Source organism: Macaca mulatta, chromosome 17 (genome assembly GCF_049350105.2).
Source record: "Macaca mulatta isolate MMU2019108-1 chromosome 17, T2T-MMU8v2.0, whole genome shotgun sequence".
Classification (NCBI taxonomy): domain Eukaryota; kingdom Metazoa; phylum Chordata; class Mammalia; order Primates; family Cercopithecidae; genus Macaca; species Macaca mulatta.
Genome location: NC_133422.1, coordinates 27,178,064 through 27,198,263, shown reverse-complemented (window position 1 = coordinate 27,198,263; position 20,200 = coordinate 27,178,064). Strand labels below are relative to the sequence as shown.

Below are 20,200 nucleotides of genomic sequence, written 5' to 3'. Positions count from 1 at the left end.
TTATTTTTATTTTTATTTTTTTTGCTCTGTCCCCCAGGCTGGAGTGCAGTGGCGCCATATTGGCTCACTGCAACCTCTGCCTCCCAGGTTCAAGTGATTCCCCTGCCTCAGCCTCCTGAGTAGCTGGGATTACAGGCGCCTGCCACGACGCCCGGCTACAGATCTTTACATATGGCTGCTTTGTCATTTAAGCCTTTTACATTTAAGCTTATTTTAAGGCAAATTTTTAAAAATACCAACAAGAAAAGAATTTAGGTTAAGCAAGTGGGAATTAGCATTATTAACATATTTGAAATTTCAGCTACTTGCTTGAAATGAAATTGTTTTGAAAGTTTATTACTAAGATTTAAAAGTGAAGCCAAGTCGTTTGAACGTGAACTAGCTATTTATTCTGCAGTGATGACCAAATGTGGAACTACATTGTTTAACCTGTTTACCCATGCAAGTTGGCTCCTTTCTAACTGGTTGTAGAATTAAGACAAATAGAGACTCCACTTTCTTCTGTGTATTATTATTTCCTTTTGTTTGTTTGTTTTTTTTTTTTTAGTTTTTTTTCTAACTTATAACCAATTGTTGAAGACTTTATTTTTACTTACTGAGAATGTAATGTTAACTTTTCTCCTCAACTAGTGTTGCCTTCTCTATGGCTTTTCATTTCTTTTACCAGTTGATATAAAAAGAGAAAGTAAAACTAAAATGAGGAAAAGAGGCCGGGCGCGGTGGCACTCGCCTGTATTCCCAGCACTTTGGGAGGCCAAGGCGGGCGGATCACAAGGTCAGGAGATTGAGACCATCCTGGCTAACAGGGTGAAACCCTGTCTCTACTAAAAATACAAAAAATTAGCTGGGCGTGGCGGCAGGCGCCTGTAGACCCAGCTACTTGGGAGGCGGAGGCAGGAGAATGACGTGAACCCGGTAGGCGGAGCTTGCAGTGAACCGATAGCCACTGCACTCCAGCCTGACCGGCAGAGCGAGACTCTGGTCTGTACCTCTCCTGTTGAATAAAATTATATTTTGTTGGTCTGTACCTCTCCTGTTGAATAAAATTATATTTTATGGTTATCTATAGACTTAATTTGTCTATATTCTATTTCAGTGGCATGACTAATACTGAACTGACTCTTCTTCAATCAGAATTTTTTCCTGCTCTTTAGATCTTTGTAAAAGCTTATAATTATGAACTGCCTTGCTAGCGAGAAAACGAAGAATACCCTTTCATTTGAAATTTATAGAGGGACTGAAAATTAGACCGTAATTTCAAACATTTCTCTTTACTTAGACTTGCTAATGTTGTCTTCTTTAGCCTCAGAAGGCTCAGTGAATTCTTTTATTTAATTTTTTTTTTATATTGAAAGGAGTTCTAATACCGAGTGCTCAGAGTTTAGCCAAACTTCAGAGGTTAAGGGCATAGTCCTGCGCGTGATTGCCCTTACTTTAGACACCAGCCTCAATTTTAGTGGTCTCCCGCTTACCCTCATTTCTGACTAGTTAGCTACAGATTTGAGGGTTAATTCCCTAGAACAACTCACAGAGCTCAGGAAAATGTTAAACTTAGGATTACAGTTTTAGTATAGCCAAAGGATATACAAATCATAACCAGCCAAATGAAAAGACACATAGGACAAGGTCTGGGAGAGTTCCCAAACATGAAGTTTCCACTATTCTCAGGAATGTTTTGTCTTGCTAGCATCTTAATGTGTGACAGTATGCAGAATATTGCCAACCCAAAGCTCCCCAAGCTTTTGATGTTCAGAGTTTTTTTTTTTTTGATTGTCAAAAATATAACAAAAAATTTACCATACCCATTTTGAGTATGCAGTATAATAGTGCATACTAAGAAGTAAAGGAAAGAAAGGGAAGGGGAGGGGAAGGGGAGGGAAAAGAGAGAGAGAGAGAGGAAGGAAGGAGAATGTTAATTTCTCTTTTGGTAAAAGGAACAGAGTAAAACATGTTTTGTGCAACATCTCCAGAAGAGATCTCCAAATCTTTTTTTTTCTTTAATTTTTCCAGAACTTTTTTGTCTTGCAAAATTAAAACTATTCATTGAACAATTCCCTTTTCCCTGTCTGCCTTCCCTCCAGCCCCTGGTAATCACCATTCTGTTTTGTGTTTGTAAAAGTTTGAGTATTTTAGATATCTGAAGTAGTTGTCTTTTTGTGACTGGTTTTATCTCAGCATAATGTCCTCAAGGTTTATTCAGGATATAGTGTATGACAAGGTTTCCTTATTTATGGCTGAGTACTATTCCATTTTATATATATACTGCATTTTCTTTATCCATTCATCTTTTGATGGACATTAAGATTGCTTTCATCTATTGGCTATTGTCAGTAATGCTACAGTGAACATGGATGTTCAAGTATTTTTTTGAGATCCTGTTTTCTTTTGGATATATACTTATAAGTGAGATTACTGGATCATATGGTAATTCTATTTTTAATTTTTTGAGAAGCTTCTATAGTGTTTTCCATAACAGCTGTACCATTTTATTTATTTAATTTATTTTTTTGAGGCAAGTCTTGCTATGTCTCCCAGACTGGAGTGCAGTGGTGTGATCTTGGCTCACCACAACTTCCGCCTCCCAGGTTCAAGTGATTCTCCTCCCTCAGCCTCCTGAGTAGCTGGGACTACAGGCATGCACCACCATGCCCGGCTAATTTTTAGTAGAGACAGGGTTTCACCATGTTGGCCAGGCTGGTCTTGAACTCCTGACCTCAGGTGTTCTGCCTGCCTTGGCCTCCCAAAGTGCTGGGAATATAGGCATGAGCCTTCACACCTGGCTGAGCCGTACCATTTTATATTCCAACTAACAGCAGACAAAGCTTCCAATTTTTCTGCATCCTCGCCAACATTCATTTCCTGTTTTTTGGTGGTAGCCATCCTAAAGGGTGTGAGGTTATATTTCACTGTGGTTTTTATTTGCATTTCCGCAGTGATTAGTGATATTGAGTATCTTTTCATGTTCTTACAGGCCATTTGTAGATCTGCTTTGGAGAAATGTCTATTTAAGTCCTTTGCCCATCTTTAAATTTTTTTGTTTGGGTTTTTTATTTTTTATTTTTTGGTTATTGAGTTGTAGAAGATCTTACATATTCTGGATTTCAGCTGTTAACCATGTATATGGATTGCAAATATTTTCTTTCATTATATAGATTGCCTTTTTACTTTGTTGATTATTTCCTTTGCTGTGAAGTTTTTAAGTTTGATGTAGTTCCATTTGTCAATTTTTGCTTTTTTTCTGCCTGTGCCTTTGGTATCATATTTAAGAAATCTTTGCTAAATCCAATGTCATAAACTGTTTTCTCTCTGTTTTCTTCTATGAGTTTTATAGTTTCAAGTTTTATGTTTAGGTCTTTAATCTATTTTGAGTAAATTTTAGCATATAGTATATGGTAAGGGTCTAATTTCATTCATTTGCGTGTGGATTTCCAATTTTTCCAGCACTGTTTGTTGAAGAGACTGTTCTTTTTGCCCTCTTGTGTAGCTTTCACACCATTGTTGAAGATCATGTAATCATATACCTGAGGGAATACTTCTGGGTTCTCTTTTCTGTTCCATTAATCTATATGTCTGTTTTTTATGCATTATCATGCTGTTTTGATAACTGTAACCTTATAATATATTTTAAAAGAAGTGTGAGATCTCCATTTTCTTTTTTTTTCTCAAGATTGTTTTGACTGTTCTGGGTCCTTTGAGGTTATATATGCATTTTAGTGTATTTTTCTTGCCTTTTTTTTTTTTTTTTTTAAGATAGAGTCTGGCTCTGTTGCCCAGGCTGGAGTGCAGTGGCGTGATCTCAGCTCACTGCAAGCTCCGCCTCCCGGGTTCACACCATTCTGCCTCAGCCTCCCGAGTAGCTGGGACTACAGGTGTCCGCCACCTTACCTGGCTAATTTTTTTTTTTTTTTTGTATATTTAGTAGAGACAGGGTTTCACCATGTTAGCCAGGATGGTCTCAATCTCCTGACCTCGTGATCTGCCCACCTCAGCCTCCCAAAGTGCTGGGATTACAGGCGTCAGCTACCGTGTCCGGCCATATTTTTCTATTTTTATAAAAAAATGCCATTGAGATTTTGATAGAGATTACGTTGAATCTGTAGATTGCTTATGGTAGTATGCACATTTTAACAATATTAAGCCTTCCAGTCTGTGATCATAAGATGTCTTTCCATTTGTTTGTGTCTTTTTATTTTTATTTTATTTTTTATTTTTATTTTTTGACACGGAGCTCGCTCTGTCACCCAGGCTGGAGTGCAGTGGCATGATCTCAGCTCACTGTAGCCTCCACCTCCCGGGTTCATGCCATTCTCCTGCCTCAGACTCCTGAGTAGCTGGAAATACAGGCACCCTCCACTACTCCTGGCTAAATTCCTGTATTTTTAGTAGAGACAGGGTTTCACCGTGTTAACCAGGATGGTCTCGATCTCCTGACTTCATGATCCGCCCACTTCGGCCTCCCAAAGTGCTGGGATTATAGGCATGCGGCACCGTGCCCGGCCTGTTTCCTGACTTTTTAATGATCACCGTTCTAACTGTCATGAGATGGTATCTCACTGTGGTTTTGATTCGCATTTCTCTAATGAACATTGATGATGAGCTTTTTTTCATGTTTGTTGGCTGCATAAATGTCTTCTTTTGAGAAGTGTCTGTTCATATCCTTCTCCCACTTTTTGATGGGGTTTGTTTTTTTCTTGTGAATTTGTTTAAGTTCCTTGTAGATTCTGGATATTATCAGATGTATAGATTGCAAAAATTTTTTCCCATTGTGTATGTTGCCTGTTCACTCTGATGATAGTTTCTTTTGCTGTCCAGAAGCTCTTTAATTTAATTAGATCCCATTTGTCAATTTTGGCTTTTGTTGCCATTGCTTTGGTGTTTTATTCATGAAGTTTGGTGTTTTATTCATGCTTTGGTGTTTATTCATGCCCATGCCTATGTCTTGAATGGTATTGCCTAGGTTTTCTTCTAGGATTTTTATGGTTTTAGGTCTTATGTTTAAGCCTTTAATCAATCTTGTTAATTTTTGTATGAGGTGTAAGGAAGGGATCCAGTTTCAGCTTTCTGCATATGGCTAATCAGTTTTCCCAACACCATTTATTAAATAGGGAATCCTTTCTTATTGCTTGTTTTTGCCAGATTTGTCAAAGATCATATAGTTGTAGATGTGTGGCATTATTTCTGAGACCTCTGTTCTGTTCCGTTGTTCTGTATATCTGTTTTGGTACCAGTACCATGCTGTTTTGGTTACTGTAGCCTTGTAGTATAGTTTGAAGTCAGGTAGCGTGATGCCTCCAGCTTTGTTCTTTTTGCTTAGGATTATTTTGTCTATGTGGGCTCTTTTTGGGTTCCATATGAAATTTAAAGTAGTTTTTTTCCTATTCTGTGAAGAAAGTCAATGGTAGCTTGATGGGGATAGCACTGACCATAAAATACTTTGGGCAGTATGGCCATTTTCATGATATTGATTCTTCCTATCCATGAGCATGGAATGTTTTCCATTTGTTTGTGTCCTCTCTTATTTCCTTTAGTAGTGGTTTGTAGTTCTCTTTGAAGAGGTCCTTCACATCTCTTGTAAGTTGTATTTCTAGGTATTGTATTGTCTTTGTAGCAGTTGTGAATGGGAGTTCACTCATGATTTGGTTCTTTGTCTATTTGTGTATAGGAATGCTTGTGATTTTTGCACATTGATGTTCAGTTTCTCATTATTGTGTATGATGTTGGCTATGAGTTTTCTTATATGGCCTTTATTATATTGCAGTTGTTTCCTTCAGTCTTTTTTTGTTTGTTTTTATCATGAAAGGGTATTCAAGCTTGTTAAATGCCTTTTATGTGTCAATTGAGATTATTGTGGTTTTTGTCCTTCATTCTGTTAATAGGATGTATTATACTGAATTTCTGTATGTTGAACCATCCTTGCATTCTAGGAGTAAGTCTTACTTGATCATGATGTAAAGTCCATTTAATGTGTTGTTGAATTCAGTTTGCTAGTATTTTGTTGAGGGTATTTTTTTTTTTATCATTATTAATCAGAGGTATTATCCTGTAGTTTTCTTTTAGTACCTTTCTGTGATTTTGGTATCATGGTAATGCTGGCTTCATAGAGTGAGTATGGAAATTTTCTGTCCTTTTCAATTTTTTAAAGAGTTTGGGAAAGATTGGTTCAGTTCTTTAAATGTTTGATAGAATTTTCCAGTGAAGCCCTTTGGTCCTGGGCTTCCTGTTGCTTAGACGTTTTTGATTACTGATTGAGTATCATTACTACTTATAGGTCTGTTCGTAGTTTTATTTCTTTATGATTTTGAAGACTGTTTCTAGGAAGTTATCCATTTCTTCTAGTTTATTCAATTTGTTGATATATAGTTTTTCATAACAGTCTCTTAGGCTCTTTTCTATTTCTGTTACAGTAGTAATGTCTCCTTTCACTTCTGATTTTTGTTTTTTCAGTCTTTTTTTTTTTTATAGTTAAAGGATTGTCAATTTTATCCACTTTTTCAATGAGCCAATTTGCAGTTTTGTTGATTTTTTTTTTCTATTCCCTGTTTCTTTTATTTCTGCTCTAATCTTTATGATTTTCTTCCTTCTGCCAACTTTGGGTTTAGCTGTTCTTTTTCTTTTTTTTTTTTTTTTGAGACGGAGACTCGCTCAGTTGCCCAGGCTGGAGTGCAGTGGTGCAATATCAGCTCACTGTAAGCTCCGCCTCCCGGGTTCACGCCATTCTCCCGCCTCAGCCTCCCGAGTAGCTGGGACTACAGGTGCCCGCTGCCACGCCTGGCTAATTTTTTGCATTTTTAGTAGAGACGGAGTTTCACCGTATTAGTCAGGATGGTCTCAATCTCCTGACCTCGTGATCCGCCTGCCTCGGCCTCCCAAAGTGGTGGGATTACAGGTGTGAGCCACTGTGCCTGGCCTAGCTGTTCTTTTTCTAGTATCTTGTGGTATAAATATAGCTTGAGCATCCCAAATCTGAAATTCTGAAATCCAAAATGCTATAAAATCCTAAGCTTTTTCAGCACTGACATGACACTTAAAAGAAATGCTCATTGGAGCATTCTGGATTTCAGATTTTTAGATTTGGGATGCTCAAATGGTAAGTATAATGCTAATATTTCGATATTCAAAGAAATCCAAAATCTTCTGGTCCTAAGCATTTCAGATGAGGAATACTCAACCTGTAAAAAAATCAGGAGCTGAGTGTGTTTTCTAGTTGTGGTAAGCTGTGTCAACTTCTCTCTGGGATGTTACACATTTTCTGGTGCTGCCATGAGCCTGTGCACTCGCCTTTGTTCTCGATGCCCCACAGGCATCCAGAGTATGCTGGTTCCCCAACAGCACCCATGTCAGTTGAGACAGGAAACAGTCCCTTGGACAGCTCTCCAAGCAGCTGGAATGTTGAACATGTGTTCTACTCTTCTCTTTCTCTCCAAATGGAGAAGCCTTTTAATCCCAAACTATTAGTTTGGAGTGGTAGGGGGAAGGATGCTGATGTTGAATTTCAATACAGATGTTCTTGGCTTTGAGCTTACCTGGGGTACTGTGACTTCCTAATTGGTTTCTGTCATTGTCATAAAAGCTTTTTGGATCATATATTGTTGCTAAAGTCAGTGTTTTTGTCAGGGAGCATGGTCTTGGGCTTTCTATTTTGTCATCTTGCTGGCCTTGGTGTCCAGAGTTTTCATTGGGGGTCCATGGTGTAGGCATTAAACAAAAAAAATTTTTTTTAATTTTAAATTTTTGTAGAGACAGGTTCTCACTATGATGCCCAGGCTGGTCTCGAGCTCCTGGACTCAAGCAATCCTCCTGCCTTGGCTTCCCGAAGTGCTAGGATTACAGATGTGAGCCGCCACACCCAGCCTGGGTATCATTGATTGAATCATTGTCTATGCAGTTGACTTAGCCCATTTCTTCTCTGCAGAGTGGGTTGATATAATTTGGCTGAAAACCCTAAACCTCTAATCACATCGATCTTTCTGGCGTGGCCATTGCCCACCTGAGTCATCTCCTTAGTGTAAACTGTCTAGGAGCCCACCATAAGTCTCCTTGTTAGCATCAACTATCAGATGTGGTTGGAGGGTTTAGAAGTTACTCCCAAGACCCTGGGGACAAAAGTCAGCCAAATTCCTTGTTACAAATGTTTATAGAAATCGAATCACACGATACAAAATAATTTTTTCCTAAATAGAAGTTTAACACTCTTAAAAAAGTGATAGATTCTTCTTTTTAATTTTTGTTACTGCAGTATTTAAACTATTTGAAGGACTGTTTTGTTCTCTAAACAGTAACGAATGCAATACTATTCCTTTAATTTATACCTTTTTTTTTTTTGAGACAGAGTCTCGCTCTGTCGCCCGGGCTGGAGTGCAGTGGCCGGATCTCAGCTCACTGCAAGCTCCGCCTCCCGGGTTTACGCCATTCTTCTGCCTCAGCCTCCCAAGTAGCTGGGACTACAGGCGCCCGCCACCTCGCCCGGCTAGTTTTTTGTATTTTTTAGTAGAGACGGGGTTTCACCGTGTTAGCCAGGATGGTCTCGATCTCCTGACCTCGTGATCCGTCCGTCTCGGCCTTCCAAAGTGCTGGGATTACAGGCTTGAGCCACTGCGCCCGGCCTAATTTATACCTTAAATGAGTATGTTACTAAAACACTAAGTGCTAGGATAGAAAAGTGGAATTAGGCTCACGTGGTGGCTCACGCCTATAATCCCAGCACTTTGGGAGGCTGAGGCGGGTGAATCACATGAAGTCAGGAGTTCAAGACCAACTTGGCCAAGATGGTGAAACCCTGTCTCTACTAAAAATACAAAAAATAACTGGGCATGGTGGCGCATGCCTGTATTCCCAGCTACTTGGAAGGCTGAGACAGGAGAACCCCTTGAACCTGGGGGGCAGAGGTTGCAGTGAGCTGAGATCGCACCATTTCACTCCAGCCTGGGTGACAGAACAACATTCCGTATCAAAGAAAAGTGAAATTAGTCTTTTGATTAAAAAAAAAAATTGTCATGCCTGTTTTTTTTTTTTTTCTGGGTATAAAAGTAATGTGTTCATTGTTAAAACATTTTTTTTGGAAAAGAGTTGCATTTAAAATAACAAAAGTCTTTTAATGTTTTATTCCCCACTCTTCTTTTGTTTCTGTCAATATGGAGCACATTGAAACGCATTTTATGTTAAAAAAATAATACAATTGAGAAAACGACCTAGGGTCGTTTCCTAGGGTTTTGTGTCATTTTTTCGTACATAACACTACATGTAAACATACACTACATAACACACTACAGTATTTTCCTATGTCAGTAAATAATCTTTAAATACAGTTTTATTGTTTCTCTATTTTTTCATGTTAACATTATTTCTAGTTTAATGCATAAATTAGTAGATATATTAGATAATTTATGATTTTTTCTTGATTGATATTCAAGAACTTAAAGGTTAATAATTATTGGTATTGATACCTTACCTTCTCATCTTGTTCATGATAATACCCAGAGCTATTCTTTCAAACTAGTTAGCTTTCTCTTTTATTTATTTTATTTTACTTTTTTTTTGAGACAGGGTCTTGCTCTTTCCCCATGCTGGAGTGCCATGGTGTGATCACAGCTCACTGCAGCCTTGATCTCTCAGTCTCAAGTCATCCTCCCATTTCAGCCTGCTGTGTAGCTGGGACTAAAGGGGCATGCCAGCATGCCTGGCTAATTTCTTTGTATTTTTTGTAGAAATGGAGTCTTACTATGTTGCCCAGGCTGCTCTTCACTCCTGAGCTCAAGCAGTCCTCCTGCCTTGGCCTCCCAAAGTGCTGTGATTACAGGTGTGAGCCACTGGGTCTGGCCAGCTTTCTTTCTTTCTTTTTCTTTTTTTTTTTTTTTGAGACGGAGTCTGACTCTGTTGCCCAGGTTGGAGTGCATTGGCGCCATCTTGGCTCACTGCAATCTCCACCTCCTGGGTTCAGGCCATTCTGCCTCAGCCTCGCCAGTAGCTGGGACTACAGGCGCCTGCCACTACGCCCGGCTAGTTTTTTGTATTTTTAGTAGAGATGGGATTTCACCATGTTAGCCAGGATAGTCTCCATCTCCTGACCTTGTGATCCACCCGCCTCAGCCTCCCAAAGTGCTGGGATTACAGGTGAGAGCCAAAGCGCCCAGCTACCAGCTTTCTTTTTCGTTGTCTTGCAGTAGGATTAGAGCTTAGACTTTACGTTTTCTTAGGCTTTTTCTTTCAAATACCTGTTTTCAGGATTTTCTAGTGTTGATGCTTTAGGCAATACTTTTAATGTCCCCTCAGTTTTTATGAAAAATGCATAGGTTATATTTCACATGTATATGTTTACATATTTGGTGTAAATTTGTTTTTTTCTTTTTTTTCTTTTTAGTTTAAGTTCTGGGATACATGTATATAAAGTACAGATTTGTTACATAGGTGTAAATGTGCCATGGTGATTTGCTGCACCCATCAACCTGTCATCTACATTAGGTATTTCTCCTAATGTTATCCCTCTCCTTGCCCCCAAACCCCCACAGGCCCCGGTGTGTGATGTTCCCCTCCCTGTGTCCATGTGTTCTCATTGTTCAGTTCCCACTTATGAGTGAGAACATGTGGTGTTTGGTTTTCTGTTCTTGTGTTAGTTTGTTCAGAATAACAGTTTTCAGCTTTATCCATGTCACTGCAAAGGACATGAACACATTCTTTTTTAATGGCTGCATAGTATCCCATGGTATATGTGCCATATTTTCTTTATCCAGTGTATCATTGATGGGCATTTGAGTTGGTTCCAAGTTGTTGCTATTGTGGTGTAAGTTTTTGTGTATATTTTAAATCTATTTTTCTTGCAGGCAAGCCATTATTTTCTTCTTTTTTTTTTTTTACTTTTTTTTCATTGCTTTAATTGAATATTTATAAGAGGGCACTATGCTGGAGATGTGAGGATAAATTCTTAAGAAAATTTTAAAATATGGGTAGAGAGTAATAGATGCTTACATCTGATATTATGCATGGGTAGGTTTTAAAGTTTCATTGATGAGTCTAAAATAAATCTAGTTTTGGTTGTTTCCTACCCTTGCCAGGGTCCTGTATTAATAGGAAGTTCACAGGGTGGTGTCAACATTGAAGATGTTGCTGCTGAGACTCCTGAAGCAATAATTACAGAACCTATTGATATTGAAGAAGGCATCAAAAAGGAACAAGCTCTCCAGGTATGTTGTATTCCTGAAAAATTTCTACCTTATCATTAGAGAATTATGATATTTAAAGATAACTATACAACTGAAGTATTGTCAAAACTTATTTAAATATTTTGAGTGTCAGGTGGATCATAAGGTCAGGAGTTTGAGACCAGCCTGGCCAATATAGTGAAACCCCCATCTCTACTAAAAATAAAAAAAAAAAATTAGCCAGGCATGGTGGTGCATGCCTGTAGTCCCAGCTACTCGGGAGGCTGAGGCAGAAGAATCGCTTGAACCCAGGAAGCGGAGGTTGCAGTGAGCCCAGATTGTGGCGCTGCACTCCAGCCTGGGTGACAGAGTGAGACTCTGTCTCAAAAAAAAAAAAAAAAAAGTCACTATACCATTATCCTGTCTAGTAAAATTAACAATAATTTCTTTTTTTTTTCTTTTTTTTTTGTTTTTTAGACGGAGTCTAGCTCCGTTGCTCAGGCTGGAATATAGTGGCACCATCTTGGCTCACCACAGCCTCTGCCTCCTGGGATCAAGCAATTCTTCTGTCTCAGCCTCCCAAGTAGCTGGCATTACAGGCGCCAGCTACCACACCTGGCTGATTTTTGTATTTTTAGTAGAGACAGGGTTTCACCTTGTTGGTCAGGCTGATCTTGAACTCCTGACTCCAGGTGATCCACCCACCTCGGCCTCCCAAAGTGCTGGGATTACAGGCGTGAGCCACCACGCCCAGCCAACAATGATTTCTTAGTATCATCGCTTACTTAGTCATTCAAATTTCTCTAGTTGTTTCAGAGCAATTTTTCATCTACAATTTGTTTGACTCAGGATCCAAATAAGGTCCTTCATTGTTATTTTATTTATTTTCTTTGAGATGGAGTCTTGCTCTGTCACTTAGGCTGGAGTGCAGTGGTACGATCTTATAATATAATAATGCTAGGCACTATTTCCACTCATCACCATCAGGAAAAATGCTATATAATCTTAGATTATTTCTTCATGTATTCTTGTAAACCAAGTATTTTCTTCCTCATCTAAATTTCACTCTCATCATCTTCACATAACTACCTAATAAATCAAATCTGTGCCTTTTAAACATTTATATCATTCATCTGCCAAAATTATTTGCTTTACTCTCCATCAGAAACATTTCTCTATCTCCTTTAAACCTTTGTGCCGGTCAAATTCTTGCACTTGGCTGGGCACAGTGGCTCACGCCTATAATCCCAGCACTTTGGGAGGCCGAGGTGGGCAGATCATGAGGTTAGGAGTTCGAAACCTGCCTGGCCAACATGGTGAAACCCCATCTCTACTAAAAATACAAAAATTAGCTGGGAATGGTGGCGGGTGCTTATAATCTCAGCTACTTGAGAGCTGAGGCAGGGAAATCGCTTGAACCCGGGAGGCAGAGGTTTCAGTGAGCCGAGATCATGCCACTGCACTCCAGTCTGGGTGACAGAGCAAGACTCCGACTCAAAAAAAAAAAAAAAAAAAAATTATTGCACTTGCTGTACTTCAATACCATAAACTTATTCTTTTTTTTTTTTTTTTTGAGACGGAGTTTCACTCTTTTTGCCCAGGCTGGAGTGCAATGGTGTGATCTCAGCTCACCGCAACCTCCGCCTCCAACAAAATGTGCCACCATGCCTGGCTAATTTGGTTTTTTTTTTTTTTTTGAGAGAAGTCTTGCTCTGTCGCCCAGGCTGGAGTGCAGTGGCCGGATCTCAACTTACTGCAAGCTCCGCCTCCCGGGTTCACGCCATTCTCCTACCTCAGCCTCCCCAATATCTGGGACTACAGGCGCCCGCCACCTCGCCCGGCTAGTTTTTTTTTTTTTTTTTTTTTTGAGACGGAGTCTCGCTGTGTCTCCCAGGCTGGAGTGCAGTGGCATGATCTCGGCTCACTGCAAGCTCCACCTCCCAGGTTCAGGCCATTCTCCCGCCTCAGCCTCCCAAGTAGCTGAGACTACAGGCGCCCGCCACCACGCCCGGCTAGTTTTTTTTTGTATTTTTAGTAGAGACGGGGTTTCACCATGTTAGCCAGGATAGTCTCGATCTCCTGACCTCGTGATCCACCTGCCTCGGCCTCCCAAAGTGCTGGGATTACAGGCTTGAGCCACCGCGCCCGGCCTGGGCTAGTTTTTTGTATTTTTTTTTTTTTTTAGTAGAGACGGGGTTTCACCGCCTTAGCCAGGGTAGTCTCGATCTCCTGACCTCGTGATCCACAACCTCTCCCTCCTGGGTTCAAGCTATTCTCCTGCCTCAGCCTACTGAGTAGCTGGGACTACAGGTGCACGTCACCATGCCTGGCTAATTTTTGTACTTTTTTAAAAGTAGAGATGGGGTTTTGCCATGTTGGCCATGCTGGTCTTGAACTCCTGACATCAGGTGATCCGCCCTCATCGGCCTGCCAAAGTGCTAGGATTACAGGCGTGAGTCACTGCGCCGGGCCCCTTCATATTTACTGACTGATTTGTCTCACAGGTCTTCAAAAACTTGCAGGTTTCTCTTTTTTGCCGTCTTCATCTTTTTTCTTCCAGTTTAGTTGTTGAAGAAACTGAGGTGATTATCATTCATTATTTTTTGTAGTCTGGATTTTATATCTCCATGGTTTAAGTGGTTGAACATTTAAAATATTCCTGTGTCCCCTTTATTTTCTGTAAGTATAGAATGGATGGGACACTGTCTTATATATCTCCATGATAGAGCTGTGGTTTATGAATGATTTTAAGAATTCATTGAATGCTGTGGTCCTTCTTTCAGTTTGTATATGTTCACAATAAAATTTTGCCTACAGTTTTACTGGTCTTCTCTATTGTCCTTGTGTGCTCCTTCCCCTCCATTCTTCCCCTCACACAAAAAAGTCCCCATTGAGTTTAATATTATGGCCTGTGAGAGTTGCTTGGTAGTATTTGTAATGCTGCTATTGAATTAAATTGTTTGTTTTGGATATAAAAATAAGTGACTCATCTTTTCGTTTGTTTGTTTTTGAGATGGAGAGTCTCGCTCTGTCACCCAGGGTGGAGCGTGCAGTGGCACGATCTCGGCTCGCTGCAACCTCCACCTCTCAGGTTCAAGCAATCCTCCCACCTCAGCCTCCCAAGTAGCTAGGATTACAGGCATGCACCACCATGCCCAGCTAACTTTTTTTTGGTATTTTTAGTAGAGACAGGGTTTCACCATATTGGCAGGCGGTTCCAGAACTCCTGATCTCAAGTGTTCTGCCTGCCTGGGCCTCCCAAAGTGCTAGGATTACAGGTGTGAGCCGCTGTACCTGGCCTAGTGACTCATCTTAAAAGAAAAGTTCGAATATTGAACTTTGAAGTTAAACATTTTTATTTTTATTTTTATTTTATTTTATTTTTTTTTTGAGATGGAGTGTCGCTCTATTGCCCAGGCTGGAGTGCAGTGGCACGATCCTGGCTCACTGCAAGCTCCGCCTCCCGGGTGCACACCATTCTCCTTAAACATTTCTTCATGAGAAACTATGTCAGAATAAGTTTATGGCTGGGCGTGGTGACTCACGCCTGTAATCCCAGCACTTTGGGAGGCCGAGGTGGGTGGATCACCTGAGGTCAGGAGTTCAAGACCAGCCTGACCAACATGGAGAAACCCCGTCTCTACTAAAAATACAAAATTAGCGGCCAGGCGCGGTGGCTCAAACCTGTAATCCCAGCACTTTGGGAGGCCGAGGCGGGCGGATCACGAGGTCAGGAGATCGAGACTATCCTGGCTAACGCGGTGAAACCCCGTCTCTACTAAAAATACAAAAAACTAGCCGGGCGAGGTGGCGGGCGCCTGTAGTCCCAGCTATTGGGGAGGCTGAGGTAGGAGAATGGCGTGAACCCGGGAGGTGGAGCTTACAGTGAGTTGAGATCCGGCCACTGCACTCCAGCCTGGGCGACATAGCAAGACTTTGTCTCAAAAAAAAAAACAAAAAACAAACAAACAAAAAAAACAGAATTAGCCAGGCATGATGGCACATGCCTGTAATCCCAGCTACTCGGGAGGCTGAGGCAGGAGAATTGCTTGAACCCGGGAGGTGGAGGGTGCGGTGAGCTGAGATCACACCATTGCACTCCAGCCTGGGCAAAAAGAGTGAAACTCCGTCTCAAAAAAAAAAAAAAAAAAAAAAAAAAAAAAAAAAAAAAAAAAAAAAGAATAAGTTTATGGTATTGAAGTACAGCAAGTGCAATAATTTTTTTTTTTTTTTTTTTTTTTGAGTCGGAGTCTTGCTCTGTCACCCAGACTGGAGTGCAGTGGCATGATCTCGGCTCACTGAAACCTCTGCCTCCCGGGTTCAAGCGATTTCCCTGCCTCAGCTCTCAAGTAGCTGAGATTATAAGCACCCGCCACCATTCCCAGCTAATTTTTGTATTTTTAGTAGAGATGGGGTTTCACCATGTTGGCCAGGCAGGTTTCGAACTCCTAACCTCATGATCTGCCCACCTCGGCCTCCCAAAGTGCTGGGATTATAGGCGTGAGCCACTGTGCCCAGCCAAGTGCAAGAATTTTGACCGGCACAAAGGTTTAAAGGAGATAGAGAAATGTTTCTGATGGAGAGTAAAGCAAATAATTTTGGCAGATGAATGATATAAATGTTTAAAAGGCACAGATTTGATTTATTAGGTAGTTATGTGAAGATGATGAGAGTGAAATTTAGATGAGGAAGAAAATACTTGATTTACAAGAATACATGAAGAAATAATCTAAGATTATATAGCATTTTTCCTGATGGTGATGAGTGGAAATAGTGCCTAGCATTAGCAAATTGCTGTCATAATGAATTGATCAGAATTTGTAGTTTTCAAATGTTTAAGCCTAAACATTTGGTTTTAGTTTTTGGTTTTTTAGGTGAGTTATGACATAGTGAAAAACTTTCATAATAAAATGGTACTTTCATATTATTCTTTATTTGAAATAGGTCATAACAAAAGATTACATTCCTTAGTGCTTTTTGTTTGTTTTTTGGAGACAGAGTCTCACTCTGTCACCTAGGCAGGAGTGCAGTGGTGTGATCTCGGCTCACTGCAACCTCCACCTCTTGAGTTCAAAGCAATTTTTGTGTCTCAGCTTCTCAAGTAGCTGGGATTATAGGCATGCGCCACCACACCTGGCTAATTTTTGTATTTGTAGTAGAGACAGTGTTTCACCATGTTGCCCAGGCTGGTCTCAAACTCCTGGCCTCAAGTGATCCATTTGTCCTCCCAAAGTGCTGGTATTACAGACATGAGCCACTGCGCCCAGATTACATTGTTTAGCTTGATCATTTATTTATTGGCATTTGGCTCTTTGTAAATATCTTCTTCATCTTCAAAGAATTTAAGAATTTTTTGTTCTTGAAAATCAAAAGAATGTGTTACAACCTTAGATAGCAAATGAAAAATAGGAAAGAATTCTCTATAGTGTTCCTGAGCAGTGGCAGCACTGTTAGAATAAACATATAGACATGTACCCTCTGTACCAGTGGTTCAGAATTGCTTGTGAAACTTGAAAAATGATAGATGCTTGATCCAGTGTAAAACTTGTCAACCAGAACTTCTGAGTTGGGACCTTGATATTGTATTGTTTAAAAGCTCTATGGGTATCTCTAATTGGGAATCCCTCAAGACTGTAAACTCCTTTATTATATTATAAAGTTAAATATCTTTATCTTTTGGGCCTAGCACAGTGCCTGGAATTTATTAGGTGCTCGGTACATTTTTGAATGAATGGGGTAACACTCATTTGACTGAATGACATGCATTCTTATTGCTTGATAGACACTCTTTATAAATTACACAAAAGGTAAAATAGGGTCTTCTAATATTTTGGCTTTTATTTGGACCATTGGGGTTGCCACATTCTATATTTTTAGTAGAGTCAGGGTTTCACTGTGGTGGCCAGGCTGGTCCCTAACTCCTGGCCTCAAGCGATCCGGCCCCCTCGGCCTTCCAAAGTGCAGGGATTACAGGCGTGAGCCACTGTGCCTGGCCCACATTTTATATGTAGTTTTAATAAGATATAAGCCTCTTCTTTCAGCTTAGGTTGGCCATAAAGCTTAGGCAGTATGGACATTATGGAATAAACCCTGGAACTGGAATCTAGGCCAATGGCAAGTTACTTGATCTCTCTGAATCTCTTTCTCATCTATAAAATGGGCATAATATCTACTCTTTGAAGATTTTGAGTAAAAAGTTTTGTTTAACCATTTAGTAATGGTAGCTGCTATTTCAGTAATTAATGTTTGACTATAAATGACTCATTTATCGTTTAAGTGACAAACTACAAGGCTTTTTATTTACAATAATGTTGATTAGACATATGCAAACCACCTATAATAAAAAGAAATACTGATTTCAGCTTGCACAGAAGATGGGATTTCCACCTAATATTGTGGAATCAGCAGCAGAAAACATGGTCAAGCTTTACAGCCTTTTTCTGAAATATGATGCAACCATGATAGAAATAAATCCAATGGTGGAAGATTCAGATGGAGCTGGTAAAGTATCTTCTTTTGTCTAATATGATTATTCATTTATTTCTCTGTTATATGCTTCCCTAAGGAAGTTAAACTCATAGAAGTTAAAGAAATTAAACTTCTACCTATGTAGAAGCTTTTTAAAAAAATAACAAATAGAACGAATATGAACAAATATATTTTTTTTTTTTTTGAGACGGAGTCTCGCTCTGTCGCCCAGGCTGGAGTGCAGTGGCCGGATCTCAGCTCACTGCAAGCTCCGCCTCCCGGGTTCACGCCATTCTCCGGCCTCAGCCTCCCCAGTAGCTGGGACTACAGGCGCCCGCCACCTCGCCCGGCTAGTTTTTTGTATTTCTTAATAGAGACGGGATTTCACCGTGTTAGCCAGGATGGTTTCGATCTCCTGACCTCGTGATCCGCCTGTCTCGGCCTCCCAAAGTGCTGGGATTACAGGCTTGAGCCACCGCGCCCGGCCGAATATGAACAAATATTAAACTCATTAAAACAAAACAAAAAAAATAAAACACCTTATAGAGACATGCACAAAGGGGTCGGAACTGCACTGTCCAATACAGTGACAATCAGCCCCATGTAGTTATTAAAATTAATTAAAGTTACATAAGATTTAAAAATTCATTTACTTAGTTGCACTAGTCATGGTTCAAATACTCAATAGCCAAATGTGGTTACCATATTAAGAGAGCACACATATAGAACATTTCCATCATTGCAGAAGGTTTTATTGGGCAGTGCTGGGTTAGTGTATCCAGTGTGGTGGTGATTGAGCTGTAATTTTATGGAATTAGCTATCTGGATATATAGATTGCATACTATATACATTTTGCATCTTTCTTTATTCACTTAGTAACATATCCTGGGGAACTCTTTATGTATATGGGGTCTTTATATATTAAGGATGTCAATCTTTTGTCTGACATTTGGTCTGAATCTTTTTCTGAGATTGTACTTTATTGTTTAATGTTATTTGATTTTTGGGGAAATATTTTTGTTTTTGCATGTACTCAAATCTCATTACTTTTTTTTTTTTGAGACTGAGTCTTTGCTTTGTTGCCCACACTGGAGTGCAATGGCGTGATCTGGATTCACTGCCATCTCTGCCTCTTGGGTTCAAGTAATTCTTCTGCCTCAGTCTCCCAAGTAGCTTGGACTACAGACATGCACCACCACACCTAGATAATTTTTTTTGTGTTTTTAGTAGAGGTGAGGTTTCACCATGTTGGCCAGGCTGGTCTTGACCTCCTGACCTTAGGTGATCTGCCTGCCCCGGCCTCCCAAAGTGCTGGAATTGCGGGCATGAGCCCCTGCGCCCAGCCAAGTTCCATTACTTTTATACTGAGATATTTTTTTTTCTCCATCTTTTACACTTTTTTTTTTTTTGGAGATGGAGTCTTGCTGTGTCGCCTAGGCTGGAGTACAGTGGCGCGATCTCGGCTCACTGCAAATTCCGCCTCCCGGGTTCACACCATTCTCCTGCCTCAGCCGCCCGAGTAGCTGGGACTACAGACGCCCGCTGCCACGCCCGGCTAATTTTTTGTATTTTTTTTAGTAGAGACAGGGTTTCACCATGGTGTCGATCTCCTGACTTCATGATCCGCCCACCTTGGCCTCCCAAAGTGCTGGGATTACAGGCGTGAGCCACCACGCTCAGCTTTCTCCATCTTAAGATCAGTAAATATCCTCAATGTGTTCTGTTTTTTCTTTTGGGTCAGTTTAGTCAGATATGTTCTATTTTTTAAATTGTTTCTTTTTTACTTTTAAATGTTTAATCAATTAATATTTTACTTTAGCTTTACTTTTAGTTTTTTAGAGTATCTTATTCTATTTTTAGTAAAGCTAAAGTAAAGGTTCTGCAGTGAGAACTTTATTTTCTTTTTTTAAGCTTTCAAGTAAAGCTAAAGTTCTGCAGTCAGATTAAATTATGGCATTAAGATATTCTAAAAAACTCTAATAGTAAACTGCATGAAGACACACTTGGAATTTAAAGTCCAAATGTGATAAGATCCAAAGGACCTTCATAACTGAAGTCCTACATCAAATTCTCTTATTTGAGGTAGAAGTTCAAGGAAATTGATGTTCTCTCTAATTTGTTGTTTGATTGACTATTATCTAGAGGAATTATGGATTCTAGGTGGAGTGGGATTCTTTCAACCATGGCAATTTTGACAGTTTCTCATGGGAATGGGTTGAGTTTCTTCATGGTCTCAGAAGTTATTATTGTTTGAATTTTAAGTCTCTTATGTGTTTCACATTTAAAGATATATAACATATTAATATATACAAGTTTATCACAGCTTTGACTCCTCAGTTACCAAATTTGGGGAAATAATAGCACCCCAAAACCTTAGCCATTCACTGGGAACAATTATCCAAAGCATTACTATGTTCCCAGAACCTTGGCCTTAGTTTTATCAAAGATTGTGGCAGAAATTCAGTGGTATCTGAGTGAAGAAGAGTAGACAGATACTAGTCTCACCAGAATACCAGTCATCCTGATTATTTTCCTGTGGACTGAAACTCAGGAGAAATCTCCAAGCAAAAATTGATTTTGGTACTATGCATTTGTT

At 39.9% G+C, this 20,200-nt stretch overlaps 1 protein-coding gene across 2 annotated transcripts in view; it reads left to right on the top strand.

The window, feature by feature from the left end:
• The window catches only part of SUCLA2 (succinate-CoA ligase ADP-forming subunit beta), a 70,784-nt gene that overhangs the window by 19,116 nt on the left and 31,468 nt on the right, over positions 1-20,200 (top strand). For both annotated transcript variants that reach the window (XM_077974358.1, XM_015121053.3), the window contains exons 5-6: positions 11,049-11,177; positions 17,498-17,636. In XM_077974358.1, coding sequence (XP_077830484.1) covers positions 11,049-11,177; positions 17,498-17,636 — 268 coding nt within the window. The remainder of the gene's footprint in view (positions 1-11,048; positions 11,178-17,497; positions 17,637-20,200) is intronic.